General features: G+C 40.6%; 1 protein-coding gene across 1 annotated transcript in view; it reads left to right on the plus strand.

The window, feature by feature from the left end:
• The window catches only part of LOC133983339 (furin-like protease kpc-1), a 178,475-nt gene that overhangs the window by 93,402 nt on the left and 58,053 nt on the right, over positions 1–27,020 (plus strand). Inside the window, 6 exon segments of the mRNA XM_062422395.1 lie at positions 9,769–9,806; positions 10,580–10,659; positions 12,198–12,286; positions 15,414–15,586; positions 16,893–17,108; positions 17,765–17,868. Coding sequence (XP_062278379.1) covers positions 9,769–9,806; positions 10,580–10,659; positions 12,198–12,286; positions 15,414–15,586; positions 16,893–17,108; positions 17,765–17,868 — 700 coding nt within the window.

A 27,020-nucleotide genomic window follows, 5' to 3' on the forward strand; every position in this document is an offset into this window, starting at 1 on the left:
CACAAGGCATGCCAGCAACTGATGAGCAGAAACGGCAGCTCATTGACCTCGAAAGAGAGAACAGAGAACAAATAAGAGGAAAACTGGCAACAGAAGATGAGCGGTCTCATCGGCCATGAAAATCATCTGAGGAATCAACTGATCATGACCAAGAGAGTGATAGAGCACAATCAGACCCTGCACAGGGGTTCGTATGCTACCTTCTGGGATGTGGCATGCATAATAGTGCATGATACTCCTACTTCTGCCTGGATGTTGTCTTACAATGTAATGGCAGAAAGGGATCTACCTGCACTGTCAATACAATGCCACCAACTGACAGTGACATGCCAATCAAAAGAGAGACTGATGAAGACTGAATTGTATGCCTGAAAAGGACCAACACTGGAACATTTGTGTGAACTGCATCGAAACTCACTGAAATGATGAACTGCATTAAAAGTCACTGAATTGATTGAATATATAGAGAAGTACAGCTATACCATGTATTTCTGTTTTATACTCGTAGAGTACAGAAAGCACTCATTTAAAGGACTCACATGCTACTAATTCTTTTAAGTTGTTATATACTGGAAATATGAAACTACTGAAAATGTTAGACTACAATCAATGAAAAATGAAGTGAAAGTAAAACCAAAGAATTATTCAAGTATTTGAAGGAAAAAGTAAAAACCTGCATATAATCTCTAAGACTTTCTGGAAGCATTGAAGGGGTTGTACCTAAGTACTGATGTGATGGATCACTATTGCAAAATAGGTGCATAGTTGAACCCTTACTAGGGGGACCCATTGGTGTGACTATAAAGTCACAAAGGGGGGATATGTAGTGTAAAATTTGGTGATAATTACTAACAATGAGCAATGTTGTATCTGCTAAAAGGGTACTTGATTGTTGACTATTATTTGCTGAAGATGTTCAAATTTGAAGGCATTATGTTAGACGAAGAAGGTGTATGTGATTCTGCATTTAGTGAGTGAATAAGTACCTTATAATTGAATAAGTATGAGAAACCACAATATATGTGATTATATATACCATACTTTTATATTATTATTATTAGTAGTACTATAGAAAAGAATGCAGTAATAACAGTAAATGGGTAATATTGAACTTAAAGACATCTGTGATAAACATTGCCCACACAGCTAATACCAGCTAAGGAAGATAGGTGGAAGCACTTAGTAAATGGAAAAGTACAGGAACTGGAGGCGGAGAATGATGTAATCCGAAATCTCCTATAGCAAAACACCTGCTAGCATAGAAACGGAAGGAAGAGCCATAAAAGGTGTTTTAAGGCGTCTTTAGGATAGGCGCCAAGAACGTGAGTTCAAGTTGAGGTGAAAGAGGGTGCGAAGAACGTGAGTACGAGTTGGGGGGAGAAAGAAGCGGATTGGTTGAAACTCACTCCACCGAGGGAGGGGTCGAAACTTTTCTGCAAGAGTCAGCAATACAGATCAGGATAAAAGAGGCTCCGAGTTTTAGCTCTTTGTGTCATGTATGCATAGATTCTGTCTGTGTATGCTGGCTCCGGGTTTTTCTGTCGACAATAAAACTCTAACTGCATTCAGACTGGACGACTCCTGGTGACTTTTTGATTGAGTATTTTTTGGAACTCCTGACTTTCTCCGAAGACGAAGTACTCAGAATGATTTAGGCTCTACATTAAGTATTTTATATATGTGCAGTGTATTTAATATACAGTAATAATACAGTGCTATGAACAATGTACAATAGAAATGAAAGAATACTAGGATATAGCTCATAATATAACAATGATAACATATATAGGATATCTTGAAAAGTCTGAAAAATAATTGATTAATTACTAAATCTAAGAGATTTACATTTAATTTACAAAATTATGAACTTGTTCTGTTATCTACTAAAAGGGATTGTTGCAACAACAGGTTGTGCATGCAGGAGGATTTTTTATCATATTTGTGCAGGATGTATGAATGTTTTTCAGTTTCTTAATTGACTGATAAAAGCTCACTGAATTCTACATTTGCATACAGTTTTTTTGAGCATTTGAAAAGGTTGTGTTAACATCTGGATAGTGGGTTAAATGTTGTCAAAACGCTCATCTTGTGACTCTCCTCTTGTATGTTCCTCTGTATTCTGCCCTCAGTCTCTGCTCATCTTGACTCTGCTTTAATGTTTGTCTTAGTCTCATGTAATTTACTATCACTTAGACCTGCTGCTCTTCATGCTCCTTATTATCTCCTCCTTTCTCAGTTTTTTCCCTCTGGTCTCTTTTTAACCTCATCTATCCCTTTAATTTCTCTGTTCTCTCTCCATCACTGTCTCTCTCCCTCTCTCTCTCTCTCTCTCTCTCTCTCCCTCCCTCCCTCTTCTGCTCTGTCATCACCTCTCCTCTTCTTCCTAACACACCCGGACAAGACAGAACACAGCGGATAGTTAATAATTCTCTAATTTCCGCTCTTCACGGCGTGTAGAAGGTGTCGCAGATAACCTGATTTATCAGACGGCTATTAGAATGTGAATCAGGGGTATTAAAACAATGGACATTAACGTGCACATTGTTTAAACAACGCCACGGGACTAATGGATTTCAAAATGAATTTGTCAACACCGTTCTCCATGAATATAATTAGTCAGATGAGAGCGAAGCAGTGAAGGAGACCGGAGGAGTTAGGAAGTAGTTTAGCTGGATGAAAAAGGAAGTTATACATAAAGACAGTGCAGCAGGGAGCTATGAGGAATTTAATAGATGGAGAAATATACTCTGGGTTCTGCGACTGATGTGTGTCGAGTAACGCTGATGGAGATGAATGGGATTATGACTGAATATGGCAAACAGAGAGAGAAAATCACCTCCTTTTTCCCCCAACGGTCCTCCATTTAATGAAATATAAACAACTTATTAGACATGCTGAATAATGCCAACACCGGAGCCGGGCCATTAAGTTGTGGAGTTGACATCCTATATTGTTTCCAGTCGTTTAATTGTTCAAGATTTTTAACGTCACGGCGAATGAATGTGTACAAGCAGTAGCAAGAGAGATGATAATAACTTTTCAGAAGGAGTCTGCATATTTATCTGTGGCACTTATACACTGAATCAAACAACACAGGAGTGCTATAGAAAGGAAAGTGATAATTACTGCACAAGGCCTTGTTTTCATCCCTGTTAGTTTGTTACATTTTGTGTCTGTAGGAAATCTGAGGCTTGTGATGTTCTTTATTTTTCGCATTGTCAACAAATCCCACTAAAAGCCTAAAACCAACAATGAACTGATCCTATAATAACTGTTGTCTGTAGCTAAATCCTACTTACTGTATAGCTTATGCCTCTGTGCTATAGAGCTCCATTGTATTAAAAACACATCAATGAACTACACCATTCACCATTGCACTGGATGACAGGTTCCTTCATCACCATATTGCGTGGGTACTATATTAGAGTCAGTTGCATATTCATCCACAACTGAAAATAGTTCCCAATAAGTTTATTCTCATTGGAATAAAGTTGGTTAAAAGCTACAGAGCCCAGCAGTTTATTGAGCTTTTACTGAGCTTTTTTTCCCCCTTCTAAAACTAAACTATATATTCATTGTTAAAGGTTTATATCCTTATATGGAATGAATAGGCTTAGAACAACACTAGGTTTATCCTTTAAATAACGTCTGTATGTCCATGAAATTTGGCCAGGTGGCACTTGAGCCAGGGAATACTGGATTAGATTATGAGGATTTGGTAATTAGACAGTAACTGTTCCCTAGCATTAATCAGAGGGTTGCTTCATCTAACTTATGACAACAATTATTCTCCTTATAGAATTGAATGGAAATTCACTAGCAGTTTTCATATAGGGACTTTTTCTTCAGTAGAAAGTAACTCTGATAACCACGAGCTCTGTGGATTATCCACTGTAGCCATTACATTGTTTCTTATTTAGATTTTTTAAGTGCATTTTTTTCATTCTTTGAGCACCACAAACAAAATAATATTAATCTCCATTGTATTAAAGGAGACTGAGACCTTAAACTAGGCAACTAAAATTAAAAGCATTAGAGGTTTGCTAGAAAAGATTGCTTATGTTGTTGTTGTTGTTGTAATTTTTGTGTTAAAAAAAACTCCAAAGTGCAACCAAATGGGTGGTGGAGGGTTGAAAGATCAATCACAGTCATTGAAATGATATGCAACATAATATATAAGTTTCAACAGTGCATACTCTGAAATGAGTAATATTAACACTTTGCACACGGCGAAATGCCCAATCGTGCTCCAATCTGTATTGACTGAGGATGGATGCCATTTAGATTTCACTAGTTTTTGCCACACTGGCTTCCTGTTTGAAGTCATCATTCAGTAATTTGATGCCTCGTTGATGCCAGAGCAGCCAACGTTACAGATGAGTGTTTTGTTTTACTTACTTGGCTTCTTCTGGCTCGATGCCACTCCCCATGAATCACTATCTTGTGTACGTAGGCGTGTGGTACTGTGTAGGAGTGAATACAATAACATTTCAAGTTATGCGAACCTGATGACTGACAGAAAACATTTTCATTATCTGGTTAAAAAAAGTTTGATGAATTTTGATTTAAATGTTGAATATTGTAAGTTTAAATGGTTGTGACAGCTCACAGCACACTGAAACCCGCACCATGAGAAAAACAGAGATATTTCTATAAAGTGGACATTTCCATTGAAGGAGCTGAAGTCCCAACACACACACACACACACACACACACACACACACACAAACTCCCTCTGCCACCTCCAGCTCCGTGTCTCTGTCCACCGCAGGAGGAGAGCTGGCCGCTGGGCAGACAGGGCAGCAGGGTGTGGTGGGGGGTGGGGGGGCTGTGGGTGAATGGGTGCAGCTTGAATACTAATGCCCCACTTTAGAAGTCAATCTCTTCTCCATCCCCGCATCCCTTCTGCTCCGTCCCTTTCTCTCCCCGCATCTTTTCCTCACCGTCATTTCCCTTCAGTCTTCTCTCAAGCTCCTTCTTTCATGTGTTTTTTTTTTCTCAACTCCCCTCTCTCCCTCCCTCCCTCCCTCCCTCCCCTCCCTCTCTTCCTTCTAGCTTGTCTCCCCTGCCTTCTCACTCCTGCCCTCTCCTGTTTTTTTCTCCCTGTTCCAGGCTCTCCATCACCCACGTTCCCTCTATCACTCATCAAACTCTGCCTTCTCCCCAAGATCTCTCTCTTTGCCATTCACTTTTTAATCCCGCACATACACACATACGCACACACACACACACACACACACACACACACACACACACACATCCCCGACAAAGCCAGCTAATTACAGGCAAGTGTCCACTCCAGCCCTTCTTAAATACCGAGCTGATTAATGAGATGAGACGGAGGTGTAGGGCCAGGAAGTCTCACCCTCGGCGGGTGGTGATACACACCCCTGTCTCTCTGCAGCTCTCTCTCACACACACACATACACACCTTTCCTTTTTCTTCTTCACACTTGCAAACGCAAATTATCAGCCGTGTGCAGCTTCATTACAGGAGTATTGGTATCAGTGTTTTATGGCTTACCTCCTCTGCGCGTCTTAGCCTCACCTTTACTCCATCTTTCAGAAGCAGAGGCAGCCCCTTTGACTCTTGCTTGGGTTTTTTTTTGTACAGTAAGAGCTAAGCTTTCGCAGCGAGAACCAGCCGGTGGGGTTTGGGCGGGGGGAGCGTGGGGAGGGGAGGGGGGGGCCCAGGTGTAGTCGGAGGCCTCCTCTGAAGTGATGTCGACTCATTTTCTCAGCGGCAGCTCAGGCACGACTCGCCGTCGGCTCAAAATGGCCTCCGACACATCTCTGTGTCTGATTTGTGTGTGTGTTTGACCCTGAGGACCGGCGTGAATGCAGCGGGAGCAAGGAGATAGAGTGCAGCTGCTGCCGCTGAATGCTGACACACATGCAGAGCGGCAACACACACTCGCACAATCACAATCTAGACTGGGTCAGCCAGGTTCAAAGCATTTGTATTCATGGAAGGTTTTGCATTGGCTCCACCACCTACAGCGTTCCATCTAACTGTGGGACGTGGCTCTCTACTTTCACACTCAGAAGACCTTGGACTGTGTTGGAGTGTGTTTACGGCTGTATTTATGGCAGTATGGTGCTACCTGAGTGAGTGCACCTGGCTGAATGCATTTTTCCACTCCGATCATCCTTGTAAATATTTGAAGGTGCAGTGCTTTGATGCTCAAACTGACCCCCATGACAAACCAGCTCAGAGCATACAGTGCATGTGCTCGTGTTTGTGCACTTGTCAATCCAGATATCAATCACGCACACACACACACACACCATACACATGCACACACACTCTAACAAGCTGTAGAGATGTTCTTTTAGTTGGCAGAGATATTACACGGTGCCGTACATGTCTGTTATCATGGTGATTACCAACACACCTAACATCATCATTGTTACTCACAATTACGAGTGTGACACATAGTCTGAAGGTGGTTTGGGTGCAGATTTAACAGTTCCAGTCATCCTTCCTCTCCCTCTGCTGTCTCTTCAGTTAGTCTTCTTTCTTCCATCCTTTGCTCACTTGTTACTTTCCTCCTGAGCAGCTTGACATTAATTCCCAAAGATGTCTCCATCGCAACCTTGCAGACAGTGACAGTGTCACCTTTTTAAACACTGACGTGACTGTGATGGTCTTTGTGTGAGGGTCTGACTGCTCACACACACACACACACAAATGAACATGCATGAATGAGACTGGAGATATGCTTGCTTTTTAACCGCACATTCGTGTAGACAATGGAATTGTTCAAGTAGCTGTTTATGTGCTTAGCGTGTTACTGGAGGATCCCACTAGAGGGCTCACCACAGAACAGAGGGATATAAATAGAATATACTCTATATATAGATTTGACTGATGTAAACAATAAACACTCAAAGAGATTACAGTCTTGGACTTGTTTCTATTATTTCTATCTAGCTCTATTCTGACAAGCATATTTGTCACTGTGCAGCAACAATGACACGTCGTACAGATACAAGTAGTTGCGAACTGAGTCTATTAACTTGTCTTCAAAACTTTCTGCCATTGTTGTCGCTGCTGACCCTGGACCCTTTCACATTCCCACTACTTTTCATGTGCATATTGCATCCTGTGAACGCATAGCATTCATTTTTGAGGTTGTGTACAACCAACGCCTCAAACAGAGGCAGGATTCTCGAGGCAACCATCATGCACGCATAATTAAAAGCAAGTATATCTCTGGTTTTAGCATCTTTCTTATAATTGAGTCAGACAAAGATGAACTCTTAAAAAAGCCGACTGCTTCGCTTTGTGCAGAAAGCATTTCTTTTCACGTAACAGCAGTCATCCACTGATTTTAGAACTCCATTTATTTATTAAGTGGACACATACTAACAGGACATTTTGTCTTATATTCATGTTTAAAATTTTGTCTTTAAACACTTCAACATTTTTCCCAAATTGGTGTGTTTATGAGACCTGCTACTCTTTATGGTTTCTTTATGAAATATTAAAGTTATTTGTCATACTTAGTCACAGACATCTATTAGAAATATGTGATTGATTGATTAATTGGTTAGTACTTTTAATGACAAAACATACCTGGAGTGCATTGGTGGTGCAGGAGTAAAGTTCCCATCCCAGCTCAATTGTGCACACCAACAGGCACAATTGACCGTATAAGCAGGCCTACATGACCATGTAGAGGAGTTAGGAGGTTTATTGATTTCCTGATTTTGTTGTTGTTGATGTTGTTGTTGTTCCTATTTGCTCTCCTGCTGAAGCTCATATCTGACTGGTGAAAACATAAGCTGCTGACACCACATCATACATACATCATACATTATAATCACACATGCATGTCTACACACTCAGACTCACAGCAGAGTAGTCCCTAATTCGGACAAATTTGGGTGAAAACAAAGAAATAAAAACAGGATTTAAAAAAAAAACATGTTTGTAAAGTAAACAACAAAACCAACCAAAGCAAGAAAATATGTAATTGTCTATAAATGATGCAGAAACTTACAATAAGTTTGAAACCTTATTGCGTAGGAGGAAGTGTGTCTGCGTTAAAGACAATACAAAGCGGTGGAGGAGGAGAGAATAAAGCATCAGTGTTTATGCAGAGGATGAAACACGCTGACCCGGTGTGGCATGGCACAGCATGGCAAGCTCCAATGAGGCTTCACCCACCCAGGGCTCCATCCTGCCTAAGCTCAACACAATCAGGCCTAGACGGTGAAACCGACTGCAGGTTACCATGACAACCCGGAGGCACTGCCTGCATGGGACAAAGGCTGGCAGGTCCCGTGTGTGTGTGTGTCTGTGTCTGTGATTGAGAGAGAGAGCGAGTGAGTGATGTGTGGCAGTGCAGGCGTGGCCCTCCCGGGGCCCTCATTCGTTTGTCTCTCGCTGAGACCACAGGAGCCCTGATGCAGCAGAGATGGAGGAGGAGGTGGTGGTGGAGGTTGGGGTGAGGAGAAGGAGAGGAGCGAGGAGGGGGGCCAGTGAAAGAAAGGCAACCAATGTGGAAAGAGCGGAGGGCTGAAGTGAGGGAAAGAATAAGAAATCAAAAAAAGAGCGACGGAGAAAAATCTTACATTTTGGGGACTACAGATTACTTTGTCCCATTTGTTCATTCATTTATCCATCAGTCATTAGCAATACACCATACACCAAAGCTTTGGTCTTGACAAAACACACTACTACACTGGCAAATTAATTACCCCAATTAGGAGGCCACTCAAAAGCCAAAGTTTTAATAAGCTGTCTACCACACTGCAAGTTCAAATGACATGAAACAGCAGCACTCTCATGACTATGCAGCTCCAAAAAAAAAAAGAAAAGAAACAATGAGCACACACTTTTATTGCACCAAAACCATTAAAAGTGGGGGATTGATCATTTAAACTTCTTTGTCACAAGCATCAAATGTCTCACGGTTCCTCCCTCCCTAAATGTGATGGCAATTTAACATGTCGGTCTCATGTCTGAATAAGTGCCCGAATACATTTACCCAAAAGTTACGACGACAATCTGACGAGGTTGGACATTTTAACATTTCTGTAACACTTTTGGTTTTGGATCTTGTTGGTTTTATTAGCAGCATGCTATAGATGTTTTCTCAAAGAAAATGAAATCAGTTTATTGACCATGAAACACTGCAAATTATTTCATTTCTTATCAATCTATAAACATTTTTCCTCTCTTAGTGCGTAAACAAAAGAAAGGTAGAAAAAAAACAGAAAAGAATCCACCCAGCTCTCTCCCCAGTATGTTTTCAGTTTCCATTCAACGGCATTGATGATTAAATGTATATCCTTATACAAACCTTGTGAGGAAACAGTAATTAAAGACCCAACTAATAGAGCAACATAACAGACTGTAAAAGCAGTTTTTCATGGTTGGAAGTTTCAACTCTGTTTCACCTGCGACCACACCAATGATTCTGTTCATGAGCAAAATAACTTTTACTACCCATCAATGATGAAGCCAGTGCAAGAACAGAGAGCACTCTTCTATTTTCATATCACTCTTCAGCTCACCACTGCTCTCTCTCCCTCTCTGCTGTCTGCTCTCTCTTGCACTTGATTGGCTCATCCTATAAATGCCCCCTCATGTCTGAATAAAGCCATAAAGGATATTTACGTAATGGGCGTCCACTGTATGTCTGAATTTCAGGAAGCCATTACTTTAACACCTTGATAAAGCCAGCAATGTCATGCCTTCCCTGTCTATGTAATCTTAATTTTTACTAAAATATATGTTGTTGTTGTTGTTTTTTTCAGGTATCGATCACACTAACAAGGACCTGAAGAAAAACTTTGTGAGTATTCTTAAAATGGCAATTTGATCCTTGAACAATAACTGATCTCCATCGATCTTAATTGCAGTTAAGAATCTTCATTTAATACACATCATTTTTAACTCCATTGTCTTTTTACTGTAGTATATCCTTCCATGAGTGCTATTTGACTGCACAAAAACTCACTTTTCATTGGACAGAAATCTATGCATTGACTTTCTCTTAAACTTCTCTATTACCTAAAACCTACGACAATAAAAGTTTAATTTACTGATAAAGCTGTTTCATTCTGTCAGGCTGGTGTTACATTGGCTAGCTATAAAACATATGTGGAGTGGCAGTGTTGTTTGCTGCTGCCTTGTCATTTATAATCCTATAGGCAGTTTGAAGCAGGCAGGCCAACTTGTACTTTGTCAGAGCAGATTGTCTGGCATGGATAAGCCTGGCTAGAAAGAGAGAGAGATACATAATTGCTCTTGTACATTTTGCTGCCAAGACATCCTCCTCCCCGTCATGCCTATATACACTGGCAAACAAGTCATTCAAACATGTTCTCATTTATGAGGCGCACACATAAACCACACGCTCGCACAGATACAGTCACAGACATCTCCTCAGCTCAGTGACAGTGATTGCCGTCAGTCAGAGGAAATATGTTGACAGACTAATTCAAGTGGCCACATCGAAAGTTTTTCATTGGATACATTCATTTCCTGACGTGTCATTCTTATGTGTAATGTCGAGAGTTACGTTGTCTTACACCGCGCTTCATTTGTTCTCTGTCTGTCATACAGGAGGCCCTCGCCAGTTCTGACCTGTGTGCTTCACACGGTCTGTCTCACGATCCCATGCCTGTCAGAGATGAGGAGAACAGGTAATGACTGATGTTTGTTCGTTTTCTTAGGGAGACTCAATCATCTGACGTTTTGCTCAAGCCCTCCTTTCAACAGTGACCATTCATACTGTATCTTAGCAACCATAGCTAGGCGTAGCAGATTTGTCAAGTTTTGGATTTTGTACACATGCCGATGCAACATGTATGAGACTGTAGTTACCCTTTCAAAGAGCGTTGCTAGTTAGTTAATTAGTGGGTTATTGTCAACAATGTGGAAAATGGTTAAGAGCAATACCGAGCAATGGTAAGAACTAACAGCAAGGACACAAACTATAATATTTAAAATACATACATTCAGTAAAAAACATTTTAAATAAATATAAAGGTGACATTGAAGGTGACAATATGTTCATCATTGTAGCTTCTTCAAGGAATTAGCTTTTCCAAAACATAAAGCACAAGAGCAGAGGTGTGAGAAATGGATTAAACAGTGTTTATCTGCTCTGATATAAGCTGTTAACGTTAGCATGACCAGCTAACTAGCTTTCTGCCCACCCACAGTAGTAACATAATGAATTGATACTTTTGAGGCCAAGGTGCATTAATTAGCAGCTGCCTACATCTTGTGAGGTTACATTAGAAACAAAACGTGTTCATAATAGCATGCCCACTGAGTTTCTTCACATGTGGAAGCTAGGTCGCCTATACCAAAGTGTTAGCAGCTCTGTCCTGCTCTTTAATGGCTGTGGAGAAGTTAACATTCCAGCAAACCTCAAACACTTTAATTATTCCTTATCTTAAAAACCTTCTCTCTTATAATGTTGAAAGTTAATGCCAAAAATTGAGCAGAAATTGAACCTCTGTCTCGCTTGTCCAACTATGTAAACTAATTAACCAAACATGGTTATTTTAGAATGAAATATGGATAACCGTAAAACATTCAAAAGTGTTTCAACCAACTCATGGAGTTAATGCTAGCTTGATTATCTAGCTACAGCTGATACAATCTGCTAGAGACAACACTTTTAGCAGGCAACAATGGGAAGCCTGCTTTTGTCTGAAATCACTGTCCATTGTTCATAAAATTACAATGAATGTAAGTGATGAATCTGCCACCTTTATTATTGAAAACTGTATATGTGTTATGTGAGAAAGGAAAGCCTGACAGGTGTAGCAACAGTAATTAAGCAGGCTAGGACTTGGCACACTGGCAATATGCCCATGGACAGATGTTGCCCTCACAAGGTAATATCACAATGGTAAAAAAAAAAATAAATAAATTAAAGGAGATTTTGAAAATGTACCGTATATACACTATGATATATCAGGTGTCAAGCTAATGAATATTACGTGTGTAAAATAGCATGGTTTCTTTGGTTTTAGTTGCATTTTTCCTGCAGCTTAGTATTTGTCTTTAATATTCTGTGCCAGTCTTAAGATCAGTAAGTACATCATTGTCTGTCCTGGCTTATTCTGGGATGTGCTCAAGTAAACACATCAAAAAAAAGAAGAAAAAACTCATCTCTGCATATTTACTCTCAGTATGTGGCTAACATCCTATTCCACCTGTGTTTCAGTCACGGTACCCGGTGTGCTGGGGAAGTTGCCATGGAGGCCAACAACTCCTACTGCGGTGTGGGCATTGCCTTCAATGCCAGGATCGGAGGTGAGCAAAACAGTACAGCCTTATAGAGAAGGTGGGAGGCAGTGCATCGTGGGTGTACTGCAGTGGCCAGGATTATGACATGGCATGAGAAAGAAGCCTTTCCAGAAACACTTGTTCTAGTCCAGTAATATTCTCTTACAGACTAGGCAGCATTTTACGACAATGTAATGCAATAGCAGAAAAATCACTCATTTACATGTAGTCTGTACAGTGAAAAAAACAACAGTGATGTGGAGAGTAAATGCCAAACATGAATGGGAAGGAGGTGTATTCTGTTTGTGAGGTAGAGTTTTTACTTTCCCCCTCTGAATCAAAGCAAAGGGCTTAAATCAACAGATATATCAGACCTGCTTTAACTTTATAGGGCCTCATTTTACCTCCAGCATTTAATGATTTCAAACTCAAATTTATTGCCCCACACTCTGCAGCGATTAGTGTTCCAAAAACACAAAACATTTCACACACAGTGCAGTTATTTTTTATGTTGAATCATTTTTAAGTGGAAACAACAGCATTTCACAACTCGGTATGACATCGCAAATTATGGTTTATCAATGGGCCGTTGTCATTTTCGGTTTGGACAGAAGTGGGAATTTCATGGTTTGTTAGCTGTAAGCAGTCTTTCATTGCAGTTTGCTGCTAGAAATGGCCTCATCAACTCTACTTGAATCTTATAGTTTTCTTTGAAATATATACAATTATTTTGAAAAATAAAAAAGAAGACTGTGATTGTATATAATTTATAGCTATTCACATGCAGATATTGTGCAGTTTGTGTGTTAGGCTTTTTGTTTGTGTGAATATGACAGAATACACAGTGACTGGCTGCTACTGAGCCATGCTGACCCTATTTAACAGCTCATTTTTAGTGGGAGCTTCAGTAATGGCTTTTTTAGTGTTGGTTGTAACATTGGCGAGGGATGAATGAACCGAATACACATGATAGCCCATTTTCTGTTGCAAAATCAAAGATTTTTTATAGGATACACTAAGAGTGCTATAAACCACCGGTTAATGAGGAGTACATGATGTGTTTGTAGAAGAACATTTTCCACTGCACTCAAAGATTTGCACGTCTCAAAAACCGATACATTCAGACAGAGAGGCCATCAGCATGAAACATGGACGTTGAGAAGAGGAATCCCTTGGCTGAACCCTGACATTTGAACCCTGCTCTGTGATATTTAACCTTTGCCCCTCCCTCATTCGTCAGAGGCTGATGAGAAGGGGGGAAAAAAGGAAAAACAATACACGAGGCAAGACCAGGAATCTCTTATCACTGTTAGTCTTAATTTCACCTTTCTGAGTCTATTTTATCTCAACTCATAAACAGAATCTGGCACGTAGGAGATGAAGGGGCAAGACCCAAATGAAAGATGCATGTTGAACCACTGGGTGCTGTTGAGACCTATGCTCACTTTCTAGCAACCAGGAATAACTAAGCATAGTTTTCTGCCTCTGGGTTTGCTTCTGCTTTGGAAATTTACTCGAAATTCTCAGTGCATTTATGTAGCCTTGTTAGATTTGATTTTGTTTTTGCATGTATGGAGGAACGTCAACAAAAAGAAGGCAAATTAATGTAGATAAATCAGCTTGAATTGATTTAGCGTACACTGTTTTTTCCCACAACTTTTAACATGATGCACTATACACAAGACAATTAAAAAAAGGTAAAAATTTCACCCAAAATAACCAATTCAGAAGTTATCTCAAGGCACTTTTCACGTAGAGCAGGTCTAGACGGTACTATTTAGATCCACCATACGTATTATATTTTGATATATTCTGTTGGGAGGCTTTAAACATCCATAAAACACAAATGAGACTGGTGTGATAGTGTTTAATCCTTTTTTGTCGAGTTTTAATCAGTGCCAGCAGACATGTAGAAAACACAGTTCAGTAGCTAAGACCAACAGCTGGGGAGCCCATTGATCATAATGGGCGAGTGTCAGCTTTAACAAAAACTTGAGTTCATTAACTCATTTTGTAACCGGCTAATCTATCAATTTTCAGCCAGTCATATAGGGGCCTGGTCGCATTAATTGATTAATTGTTTTACTAGAAATAATTGTTATATACAGGTGGGAAGTACATACTGACAAAAATGTGATAACAATGTCAGTAAGTTAATAAAAGTCTTTTTTGATTTTAATTTTGCAGCTGGGTGGGTGTGGTACTAGGTTTAGCTGAGCTAGCTATGTTGCTGCTGGCCATATAGAGACATACAGTAAGGTTGTAGAAACACTCAACTCTGGAATGAACTAGCTTCTGTCCCTTTTGCGATTGATTCCTTTTGATTAATCTTTCAAGAAAGCCTCAAGCACCTTTTCATACATGCTGCTTTTTAGACTTTTTTTGGAGTGCCTTTAAAAGCAAAAACAGTCCAGTGTCTCTGCAGCTACACTGCAACACTCTCACTCTGTTACAAGTGTTACAGTCAACTGGAGTGTTAATCTTACCACTCTGGGCTCCTAACTATTACATTTCTATTGTTGTGGCAAGAGTGTTGGCTGCTTGGTCAATGCAACAAGAGCATGGACCTGTGCCAAGTGCTAAATGAACTATTGAGCCAACATTTACTCTGTTTAAACCATCAAAAACACTACTGGGAAGAATTTAAAGAAATGATTGTGCAATTTTATTTTATAGCTCATGTTTATGTTACTGACATCAATTTCATGTACGTTCTCACAAAAATTAACTTTAAGTTTAAATGAACCTGGATTAATTTCAGCAGCCAGCAATGGAACAAATCCAGAGGATTAAAAATATAGCGAGTGAGCAGAGAGTCAGATGCTGAAGGAATTCACGCAGTGAGAAGAAAGAAGCAGACAAAGAAACAGAAACAGTGAGGAAACAAGAAGAGACAGACACAGATAAGACAGAAATAACACACAAAGACAGACACACAAGAAACAGGCAGAGAAAAGAACACCGGGAACAGAGTCTAATATAGGCCTGCTATTAGTGTGAAAAATGTATCTGTGATTTATAGCACAACTTTCTGTACATAGAGTATCAAATGTCTTTTTCAGAACCTTCCAACATAATTTTGGAGTGTGCACATTCATTTTTCCACCAGCTTCCCTCTGAACTGTGATCTCTCTGACCTTTTCAATCCTTCCAGGTATCCGCTTGTTGTACGGCACTGTCACTGATGCCATGGAGGCCACAGCTTTGACCTTCAACACACACTTCATCGACATCTACGTCTGCAGTTGGGGCCCACGGGACGACGGGTCCTCGATGGACGGGCCGCACACCCTGACGGAGCAAGCCCTTCGGCTAGGAGCTCACAAGGCACGGCTTTCATCTCTAAGTTCACACTGCTGTCTGTCAGATGTAAAGCAGACGTTCTCACTGTCAGTGGAGCAAAGATTGGAAGGACAAAATGTTAAGAGTCAGGATTATAAAGCCAGATTTAAATTCCCATTTCTTTATTTTTCATTAGCTTACAAAATGTACGTTCATGATAAGTGGTCCATTAGAGGGAGATTTAAGCTTCTATATTGGTCCATTTTCATTTTGCCACAGGAACTTGACTCAGAAACTAATTCTAAAACTAGGCTAAATGTTCCTGTTGCGCATTCCAGTTTTCCAAGAACCAAGAACATCAGGCAAATGAGTCCAATAACAGATTAAAATTGCCTGTGCACAGGTTGTAAAAGACATTCAGCTCTGAAAAAGTATAACCGCAGGAGCAGGATGATCTAAATTTAAGCTTGGAGATTCCGTTCTGGGAACACATTTATGATAAAATATTCTAAACTCATTCTCAATTTACTTGCTTTTTTTTTCAGAAATTGCATCCCTATCCCACAGCTTTCATTGGCTGAAGAAGAAGGCAGTGGGATAGGGTCACAGATCTAAATTTAGAACTCGGTTCCTGCCATGGAAATGCAGGTTAGGTTCCTAAAATGGAATCACAACCCCCGTAGGGGAAACAAGCTAATTGATTAATGGTTCATATTAATTACAGTTTAAATAAAACCTTACTGTATCTTACCTTTATTCATATATATGGGCCTGAATTGCAATTGCATACTGTAAGTTACTTGAGTGTCTTAAAATACCATCTGACCATGCAAATTTGTTAATTTCTTGTTTATTTCTTTTGTGATGTGATCATCAATCTTATGATGACTGAAAAGAAGGTAGTTCTCCATCTGCATTCCTTTATATAAGGACAAAAACTACAGATTTCAGCACACCAAAAGACTCTCCAAAGAGAGAAAGACATGACATAAAATCAAATTAGGCATGCGATTTTTATTCAATCTAAAATGTTTTCAATTTTCTCTCAGTCACCTCATACCACCATGTGCAGAACATGTTTTTCTCACTGCATAAAATAATTACACATGACCATCATTAGCTGATTTAAAAGACCGAAAGAAACGTGCCCAATACTTTAATGAATTCCTCAACATTAACACATTCCATTTTCAGTTCCATCACTTTCGCCCCCTGATGTAAATAGATATCATTCATTTCTACAGCATGTCATATTTGAAATGATCCTCTGACCGCTAGATGGAAACATTCTTTATGAAATCCACTTTCCACTTGTTCTTTCACCCTGACGTTCCTCTGTTTGTGTTTTCAGGGCCGAGGTGGGAAGGGCAGCATCTTTGTGTGGGCGTCAGGTAATGGTGGAATGCAGAATGATCATTGCGGCGCAGATGGTTATGTTAACTCCATCTACAACATTGCCATCGGCGCCGTCACTCAGACTGGGAAGCCCGCCTACTTCGGCGAGCCCTGCCCAGGGGTGATGGCCGTCACGCTGACAGGGGCCAGCGTGGGAAGCCCACTACCTCTGGTTAGTGTGTGCTCTCTGCCTAATACATCTAACAACAGTGTTTATCATTAATGAGTGTGTATATGTGTGTGTGTGTGCCAGCAGCCCTGCTCTTTGGCTCCTGTGAGCTGTGAGAAGCCTGTTAAAGAGCAGCCACTGGTGTGATATTTATAGAGGCCTGCCAAATGACCTAGGTGACTGCTGGGCACGCACACACAGACGCGCAGGAGCAAACGAGTGTTAATTGGAGGTAGAGCGTGGCTGTAGTGGCTGAGAAAGAGAGAGGAAGAAGCCAAGGTGTTGATGGCGGAGGTAACAGTGAAAAAAAGAGACTCGCCGCTAACTCTACAGAAACAGAAAGAGCAGTTTTATTAGTGTGATATCACCTTTGTCTGCTGGGTTGCCTGCCCCCTTTTCCATCTCACATTAGGAGGTGGCCAGACCAGACACAAGCTGCTTTTATTTTAATGATGATCACTGGAAAATAGTGTTGATGCTTTCTTTTTTTAATGACAGAAAAATCAGCTGCTGATACATTAGGGGCTCCTTTGTAGAAACTCCTCTGGCTTGATTTTTTCGTTCTTTTCCCAAAAAATCCTCACAGCTTACCAGCACCAGCATAATGATGTGATATATACAAATGTACATGTTGTAACATATTCCATTCATCTCTGCAGATCACTGTGACCAATATCGACAATGGCTGCGTCAAACACTTTCCAGGAACATCCAGCGCTGCTCCGATCGCTGCAGGGATTCTGGCTCTTGTCTTAGAGGTTAAGTAAGTGTCTATCTGCTCTCCAAGCTCCAAACCAATTACACCATTACAAGAAATGTGATACTTTGTTGATTTCTGTAGGACACTTAGACAATGTGGATGTTCACTAAGGTATCAGTCTCCAGGCTTGTGGTGATTTCTTCTTGTGTTTGTGATGATGAGTAGGGTCTATCTTAAACTGAACACTTAGCTAGAAAAAATGTATATTTAAGACTACATTTCCCATAAACCTCATTGCTTTAGTTCATCTATAAATATATTATGCCTTTCTTTGTCATACATGATTGCAAAAAAACAGTTTTGGACTGTTGTTTGAATAAAAGAAGCAAATTCATCACATTTTCCCTAGTCTCACACATTTTATAGACAAAAATATTTAATTAATTAATTGTAAAATAATTGGCGGATTATTGGATAGTGAAGATGATTGTACATTTCAGCTCAGAACTTCCCCTCAGCGTTTTCACTGCCTCTAATAATAAAAAAATAAAAAATCTAAAAATCTTAGGTCCATTTGTGGCAGGAGCACAGCGCCCTCCCTCTGTTTTGTGATTTTACTGCTGTAACTCAATCCAGCATAGGGATTGTTTTCAGTTAATCTTAGTCTCTGATTAGTTTTGTGATTATCAATAAATTTTGTGTATAAAATGTCCGAAAATAATAATATCCACCATAGTTTCCTAAAGCCGAAGTTGACGTTTTCAAGTTTTTTGTTTTGGTCCACGTTACCCCACCTAACCCTAACCCAAAACCCAAAGAGAGCGCCTATGATTTCTATTTTCCGATAAATTAATATGATTGGTCAATTATTAAAATGACTGAAAATAAATGTTTTGGTCAATCAATTAATTAGTTCAGCACAAAATCAGCATGTTCTTTTTTTTAATACTAATGTTTCACATGATTTTTTTATTTACATTAAAATTCTGCACCTTGCACCTTAGAGCTTTTTCTTCCCTTGTCTCTCCTGCACGTTTCCCACTCTCTCTATTTGTTTTTTAGTCCCTCCTTTGATGTAGATCATCTCTCTCTCCCCTTCCCTTTTCTTTCTGTCTCTGTCTAAATCTGCAAATAAATCTCTTAGCTCTTTTCTTCCTCTCCCTCCTTTGTCTCATCTGCTACTTCCTATATCTCCCAAGCCCCCTTTTTCTTCATCCCTCTTAACTCGCCAGCTGTCGGTGTGGCCTCGGGCCTGGTGTTTTGTGGTGGTATCAGCGGCGTCTACGCCTCCTTCATGTTATGGATGGTACTAGAGGCCGGCTTTACTGCTCCAGCTGTCATGCCACAGCGTCTCAGTCTCAGTCGCTTGGCTGTAAAATGGAGCGCAGGTCCCCTGGGCGAGTCGACACCCAGGACATTACTGTTAAAGGCTTTGTCGTGACCCGCTGCTACTGACTAAACTATATATCACCTCTCTCTCTCACATCGGCTGCATTCTGCTCACGTCTTTATGGAGCTGGGTTCTCTCTCTCTGTCTGTATATCTTTCTGGGTCTCTCTCTCTCTCGTTCGCTGTTTCTCACACTTGCTCATTCTGTGTCTCACTCTTTCTCCCCACATTTCTCACAAACACGCACACACACACACACACACACACACACAAAGCGACATTCTGCCATACATACATTCTCTAACATTCAAACCTGGAGTTTTTTTTTATCTCCATTCATCAGAGAGAAACAACCTGCCTCATACATCACATCCACAAGAACCTATGTATTTCTGTGTGCAGACACAAGAGTACCTTTAATACTTACAGTATCTTTGTATTTTTATGCCAATTAAATGTTCAATTCTCTGAGACAACATTCAGACCATCACACCTCAAAAATGTAAAGGCATCTCAGAACCCTTGGGCAGTGTTCACAGCCCAGGGGTAACCCGATGATGGAAGCGATAAAAACAAAAACTCTTTCTATGACGCTGATGTCTACACATAATAAACAAATAATGCGTTATAATCTGCTTATAGCACTGTATAATTATAGTTACAAGCACTCAAACATTCATAATTCTTTTTTAACAATAATCATATCATTTTACAAATATCATAATACTTAATAATAACTGATCACTCAACATCTTTTTTGCAAGAAGCAAAGTGTCTTATAATTCTTATAGTTGTAATATGTTATAATCATTTTATTATAATGCTTTTTAACGTGATTAATAGTTACTCTAAGTAGGCATGGGGGGTGTTAAGTAAAGTGAGAAAAATGTCATGAAATCAATGTGTAAAGGGAGGGTTCCTACACCAGGTCTTGAACCCCAGTCCATCGGACCACATACGGCTACTCTAACCAATCAGCCAAAGATTGAAGCCATTGGCTAAGGGCCAGCGTGCCCAGTCATGCGTGGTTGTTACTCTCTTGAGGGCACAGGCCAGCACTTTGACGCAATGAAAGAACAACAGACAAAACACTGTCAAATTAATTTATTTGTTAACGGGTCATAACGGAAATTGAGTACTCCAATTTGACACAACTTTTTCATTCTCTCACCACACAAGTGCTTCATCTCAGTGCTCCCCAGCGCCCTGCCAGCACTTTACTGCCAGAGAGAAACGCTGTATGAGTGCAAGCCCTTACCAAGGCTGAGACTTACCAAGTACATGGTTTGCATCTGTATTTTTTAAGGAGTCAATTTTTTAAATCATTTACATAAAAATAAAATATACAGCTAGAGGTAAAGTATAATTATAAATTATACAGTGTTGGAAACCAATAATCTTTGTAAACTTGGATAATGTGATGGTTTTCTGCTGGGTGTAGTTGGCATTGCCACATACAGCCCTGATACAAAATGGTCAATATCTAGACAGCATAGTACAGTGTGTTACTGTCTGTGTTATCATAATAGCCTTCAGTGTTTTACTGCCTTAACAGTGTCTTGGTGTCACTGTCTATCTGTCTCTCTGACATCATGTTGGCCTGTCTGTCCACGTTTCCATCTGTCTCCATCCATGCGTCTTGACGTCTGTCCAACAAACCATCAGGGTAAATCAATGCTTCGCTCATCCAGTTTGTCAGTCTATCTGTCTGTTTGTTCACTTCATCACCGTGTCTGCCTCTCTGTCACTTCTCTATTTTCTTGTCATCCATTCATCAGTCTGTCTATCCATTTGCCCTGAAAGAGCTAAACTGGGTTCAATGGGTTCTACTGTCCTTCCACCTCGCTCTCTGGGATTTGTACACCTGCACATGTCCTCAACCAAGTTCAGTTCCCCTGAGTGCATTTAGGCTGTGTGATTGATTGTCTCCACCTAAACCCCAGTCACCCTGTGCTGTGACTGGGTGAACTATTCTGGACAAGTCTCATCTTTTAGCTACATAGCAGTAGCAGAAATATATCATCTTTTAACCTGTTGGTCAATTTTGCCATTTAATGAGAGGAGATGTCAAAATCATCCACTCTGGCTCTAGTGCTCCAGGCTAACTCCCATGTACAGTAATAATGGACCACTTGCATTATCCAAAGTAAAAGGACTGATCATAGGCACTAGTGGGTTTTTTTTTTTTTTTTTTTTTACATACTCCCATATGAATTCAAACATTTGGCTTTACAGCTGATACAAATTGATCTGCTACAGCCGTATGGGGATGTTTGATCTCTGTGTCATTTTACGGATTAGTTCACCTGACAGTCTTCCCGAAACATTGTATCCTTAGCAGAGTATTAAATCATCTATACGATCACATCAGCTTAGAGGTTATTAACTGCGCGAAGGTCATGTAGTGTGTCAACAGCACACCTAAACACATCTTTTAATAATAATTCATCCTCTTCCCCCTCTCCCACTTTCTCTCTTTCTCCTCGTGTCAGTTGAATAAATACGAGAAATTGTGTATATAACGTTCTCTGTGGGGAGTTAAAGGAGTAATCAGCCAGTAGCCTCACAGGGGAAAGAAGATGGCAAAGTGAATCCACTAGCTCTAATTGGTCTTAACTCAACCAATATGCCACACACACACACACACACACACACACACACACACACACACAAAGACGCACACGCACACACCCGCAGTGAAGGCGTGCTAATGTTTGTCATTGAAGGTTACTGGCATGTACAAATAGGTAATAGAAAAGTAACGCACAGCAAGGGTTATAGTGAGGTGCTGAACCTTAACAATACTCTGTTATAATCATTATACAGTCATTTGATTTTACTGTAGGTAATTTTTTTAGGAGATCAGACCTACAGTAGATCTGTCTTTTATTATAGTGGCTGGATCATTTAGGACAGGTTTCTGGTACCTTGTTGTTTTTCATTTCATTCATGTTCCTGTCAAAATCATCAGTTTTCTGTGAAATTCGTTTTAATCTATAAAATATAATAAAAGGGAGACTATTTGTAATGGTAATGGATAATCAGAGTCCATAGTAAAGTATTTCTAACAGCACTTTTTTAAGCAGGTCTGTATACAAATAATTATTCTCCTTGAAGTAAATAAGGTTCTCTTCAAACAAGCCCATATACAAGTTAGAATATGAGGGAAGCTGAGAAGGAAGGACCCATAGGTACCCCACGTTTCTGAAAATAAAAGGTATCTTGGAGCCTCCAAGAGTTTTTTTTAAGTCAACTTACCCAACTCCAAAGTCTCTCAACCAATGGTCTGATGAAGTAATCTACAAAGGCAGACAAACTAGTGGAAAGTGAGCCAATACTGGCCACAATGGGTCGTCCTGGAGGATGTTCAAGACTTTCATGTATTTTTGATAATGATAGTACAAAAAGTAGGAGTGATAGAGGGTTCAACCTTTAGAAAGACATACTCTTTTTTTTGTTGTTGAAATTTTTCTGTAATAAATGCTCTTGGGCTTCATGGACAATATTCTTAAAAGACTGAGTTGGGTCCCCTGAAAGTAATTATAAAAAATCTCATCAGAAGGTTGTGTTAGACATTTCATTAACATAGTCAACTTTATTCATGACCACAGTAGGACCCCCTTTGTCTGCTTGTTTAATGATAATAGATGAATCTGACTCAAAGTCATTAAGGACAACCATCTATTCTCTGTTTTGATATCTGTATGATTTTGATTATTGTTTTTAAAGTCCGTCAACATGTTGTTCTACTAGTCTACAATATGTCTCAATTGAGTTATCACGGTTAGAAGGAGGCACAACACACTTTTGCCTACAAAACGTATTCGTGTTTCAATTAGGCGATGAAAACCAGAGCATTCATTTTCTAGTTGCTCTGAGGTGGATCTATAATGTTTCCTTTAAATGTATGTTTCTGAAAAACTTGAACAGGTCTACTTTAACATCAAAGACTTGGTTAGTAGGCTCTAAAGAGAGTCATTGTTTAACACAGAGAGATGAGATTCATTTAAAGACTCACTAGACAGATTAAAGACAGTCATTTCCTCCATTGATGGACCCAGGAAGGGGTCGAAGGTCTTACTCTTCTTCCCCTGTCATGTCAGGCCTTTCCACATCCCCTTCCCCTTCTTCTGACCGACATGCCTGACTCCTCTATGGCTTGCTTGGATAAAAAAACAGACCTTGAGGCTGATGAGAAGGTATTCAACTTCATTAGTCAGCCCAGTTTTTCCCAATCTAGCCATGAGCACATCCGTATAAAGGGATGGCCTTAGCAGCATGTGATCATCATATTGTACAAACAAAGAGCAAACTGTAACATCAGACAAATACGAAGAAGTTAAACACACAATTCACGCTAAAAGCAATACCGTATCAGCTGCCAAATGCAGAAAGAACAGCTGGCAAAAAATCGCAGACTGTGAGGTAATAGGTTTAACAGGTAAGTTAATAGGCTTATCATTATCACTGCCTGATATCTGATTGTAATTATATTTGTGTATTTCATCAAAATAATGTGTTGCTTAGATGTATTCTTATGGCATGTATGGCAATGTTAGCATTATTCTTTCAGCTACAACCCCAGCAGTGTCAAATGCACTTGAGAGCAAAGAAATAAGAAATAATAGTATAAAAACATTATGCAAAGCTGTAAGTAGGCTTACTTTCATATCTTGCAAATACAACAAGTACAAGGCTTTAGTGCTTCAATCAGTCTCTGTTTTAGAATGATATCAGTATACAAAAGCACAATGAAATGGCTTTGACATTGCTTGCAGACAAGAGGGGGAAAAAATGAAAATGAAGAATATGGGGAGTGTACTCCTGTGTACTCCTACACAGGAGTACACTCCTGCTGAGGAGCTGGCCATCTGCAATAATGAGGGTCACCCCTTAATGGAGGCTGTGTTTTTGCTCAGGTTATCTACATCACCTGGAGCATATACTTGTAGCAAAGTAACACAAGGCAGTGATACAGTCTGAGGGACTGTAAGCACATGACTGATGCATCGCACTGGCAGCGTATGGCTCAAGAAACTGACACAGATAAATAATTCCCTCCAATAAGAATCTGTATCTCTCATATAAAAATGATCAGGGAAAGACAAAGGGGTTTGCAGGTCTTGGAGAACTCATGCGCTCCAAAGAGACCCTCTCACGATTTGCTTGCCAGAGCAGGTTAGGTGTTCAATAAGTTACCATAGTGATGTACCACGGTAAGAATTGAACCACCATCATAACCCTGAAACCCAGGGTTAAGAACCTTCCTCGCTAACCCCGAATCCTGATTCTTGACATCTTGCAAGGCCATCTTTTTGGTTCTCCGTTCAAGGTTCCTCCAGTAACAGATGTTACCTTCACTCGCTTCCTTTTTGTCTCTGTTGAATTCAGGCATGTCTCAGTCGAGGGGTTTACGGTTGCTGCAACACGTGTACTTTCACAGAAACATTAATCCACCCTATCACTTATTCTTTGACTTTTTAGTCATTGATTAAATGAATCTCTCATACATGGAAACCTATGCATGTTAGATTGATTGAACGGCCATCCAGCCAATCATACCCATTTGACCAACCCACCAGGCCAGGGAAGTAAACAGTTGAAGTACGTGTGTGCCTTCAGAAACACTGCTTCTGTCACTGACACACACTGCATCTTGTTGTATATCAGAGATGAAAGAAGAAAAAAAAGAATTAAATTGTTATCATTTATATTTTTGTGAAAAGCATGTTTTTTTAACAGTATTAAGCTTAACTTTAGACTTTTTAGTTTCTATGGTATGTGAACGCTGGTGAATATGGTAACTTTGGGTGAAGGGGTGGTGCTACAGTGTGTTAGACTGACCCTGAGCGGCTGGACGATGCAGCAAAAGAGCAGTCAAAAGGCGATGGTACGGTGCACCAAATCATGGTTTTTATTCACCAACACCAAAATCACATACACACAATGGTACAGGCATGGCAGCATCACCGATGAGACCTGACCAGCAACAAGGACAGATGGAAACTGGCGCCTTTTATACCCCCATCACTGGTCTGCTTAATTGGATGTTTCCACTCACAGGTTATTAACAAAAAGATATTATCTCCCAGCTAATCCCCCAAGACAATATCACCCGCCTACACTCACATAATATTTATCCCCCTGCTGTACACTCTATCTACTCCTTCCCAAAATAAACAAACCCACTACAATAAATATACATCTATACACACCAACTACCAAACCCCCCTCTTCCTATCCTAACACTTGGTCTCTCCCGGAACCTTTAAATTGGTGTTCGTACCCCGGGGACTCTTTTGGACGAACACTGAAGGAGACACCAAAAAGGACAGGTAAGAATCCACACAAACAATTTAAATACAGGCAGCAACTTTAACACACTAAAACACTTTTACATTGCAATATTAACGCATATTTATGTTGTCTATCAATTATACACTGGAGGTGCACATAGTATTATATAATCGAACTCCCTCTCTCCCTCAGGTGAAGCCGATTATCGCACCTGGCAGAAGACAACACACATCAATCCCAACTCATTATTACCCAATGGTTTAAACTGTTCAATAAAGATAAATGTGCAAATATGCAATGTGCAAACTACTAATAAAGTGCAACTATCACAATTAAAGTGTCATGTGCCATTATTAAAGTGCCTAATTAAATTGTTTGGTTAAAAGTGACAATACAAAGACCCAAATGTGACATCTTTACAAGGCCTAAGCCATCAGTCATTAGTAACGAAGCGCTCTTCGTTACATTTCCTCCCCCCTCTCCTCGAGGAGAACAGTACCTCACTCTTCTGACATCCTGGACAGACAGTCTGCGACCACATTGGACTTCCCTGACCTGTAGCAAACGGTGAAGTTGTATGGCTGCAGGGAAAGATACCATCCAGCGATGCGCATGTTGGCATCCCTCATACGATGCAGCCACTGTAGAGCTCGGTGGTCCGTTTCCAGAATGAAGTGCCGTCCCAGCAGATAATACCTGAGGGTGTCAATGGCCCACTTCATTGCCAAGCACTCCTTTTCCACCGTAGAGTATCTTGTCTCTCGATCCAGTAGCTTGCGACTCAGGAAAACAACTGGTCTCCGCTCTCCCTCCACCTCCTGCAGCAGCACCGCTCCCAGGCCCACTCCAGACGCATCTGTTTGCAGGGTGAAAGGCTTCTCAAAATCCGGACTGTGGAGAACTGACTGAGTGCAGATGGCATCCTTGAGGTCCTTGAAAGCTCTGTCACACTCCTCGGTCCATCGCACCTTGTTGGGAGCTGAGGCTTTGGTCAGGTCATTCAGCACCACTGCTCTGTCTGCAAAATGAGGAACAAACTTCCGGTACCAACCCACAAGGCCCAGGAACCCTCTCAGCTTCCTCTTGGTGGTGGGAACAGGAAAAGCATGGATAGCCTCCAGCTTCCCCAGTTGTGGCTTGATCCTCCCAAAGCCAATAATGTAGCCCAGGTACTCTACTTCCCTTCGGGCCACAGCACACTTGTGTGGGTTGATGGTGAGTCCTGCCCCTCTGATTCGCTGAAGGACCTGCTGCAGATGGACCCTGTGCTCCTCCCAGGATTGACTGAAAATAATCACATCATCCAAATATGCAGCAGAGAAGTCACCAACATCTCTCAGGACATGGTCCATCAGTCTCTGGAATGTGGCTGGCGCCCCCTGGAGACCAAATGGCATGACCCTGAACTGATACATACCAAATGGAGTCTTGAAGGCTGTTAGTTCCCTAGCCTCCGGTGCCAAGGCTAACTGCCAGTAGCCTTTGCTCAGGTCCAGCGTGGTGATGTACTGTGCTCTGCCAACCCTCTC

Source organism: Scomber scombrus, chromosome 7 (genome assembly GCF_963691925.1).
Source record: "Scomber scombrus chromosome 7, fScoSco1.1, whole genome shotgun sequence".
Classification (NCBI taxonomy): domain Eukaryota; kingdom Metazoa; phylum Chordata; class Actinopteri; order Scombriformes; family Scombridae; genus Scomber; species Scomber scombrus.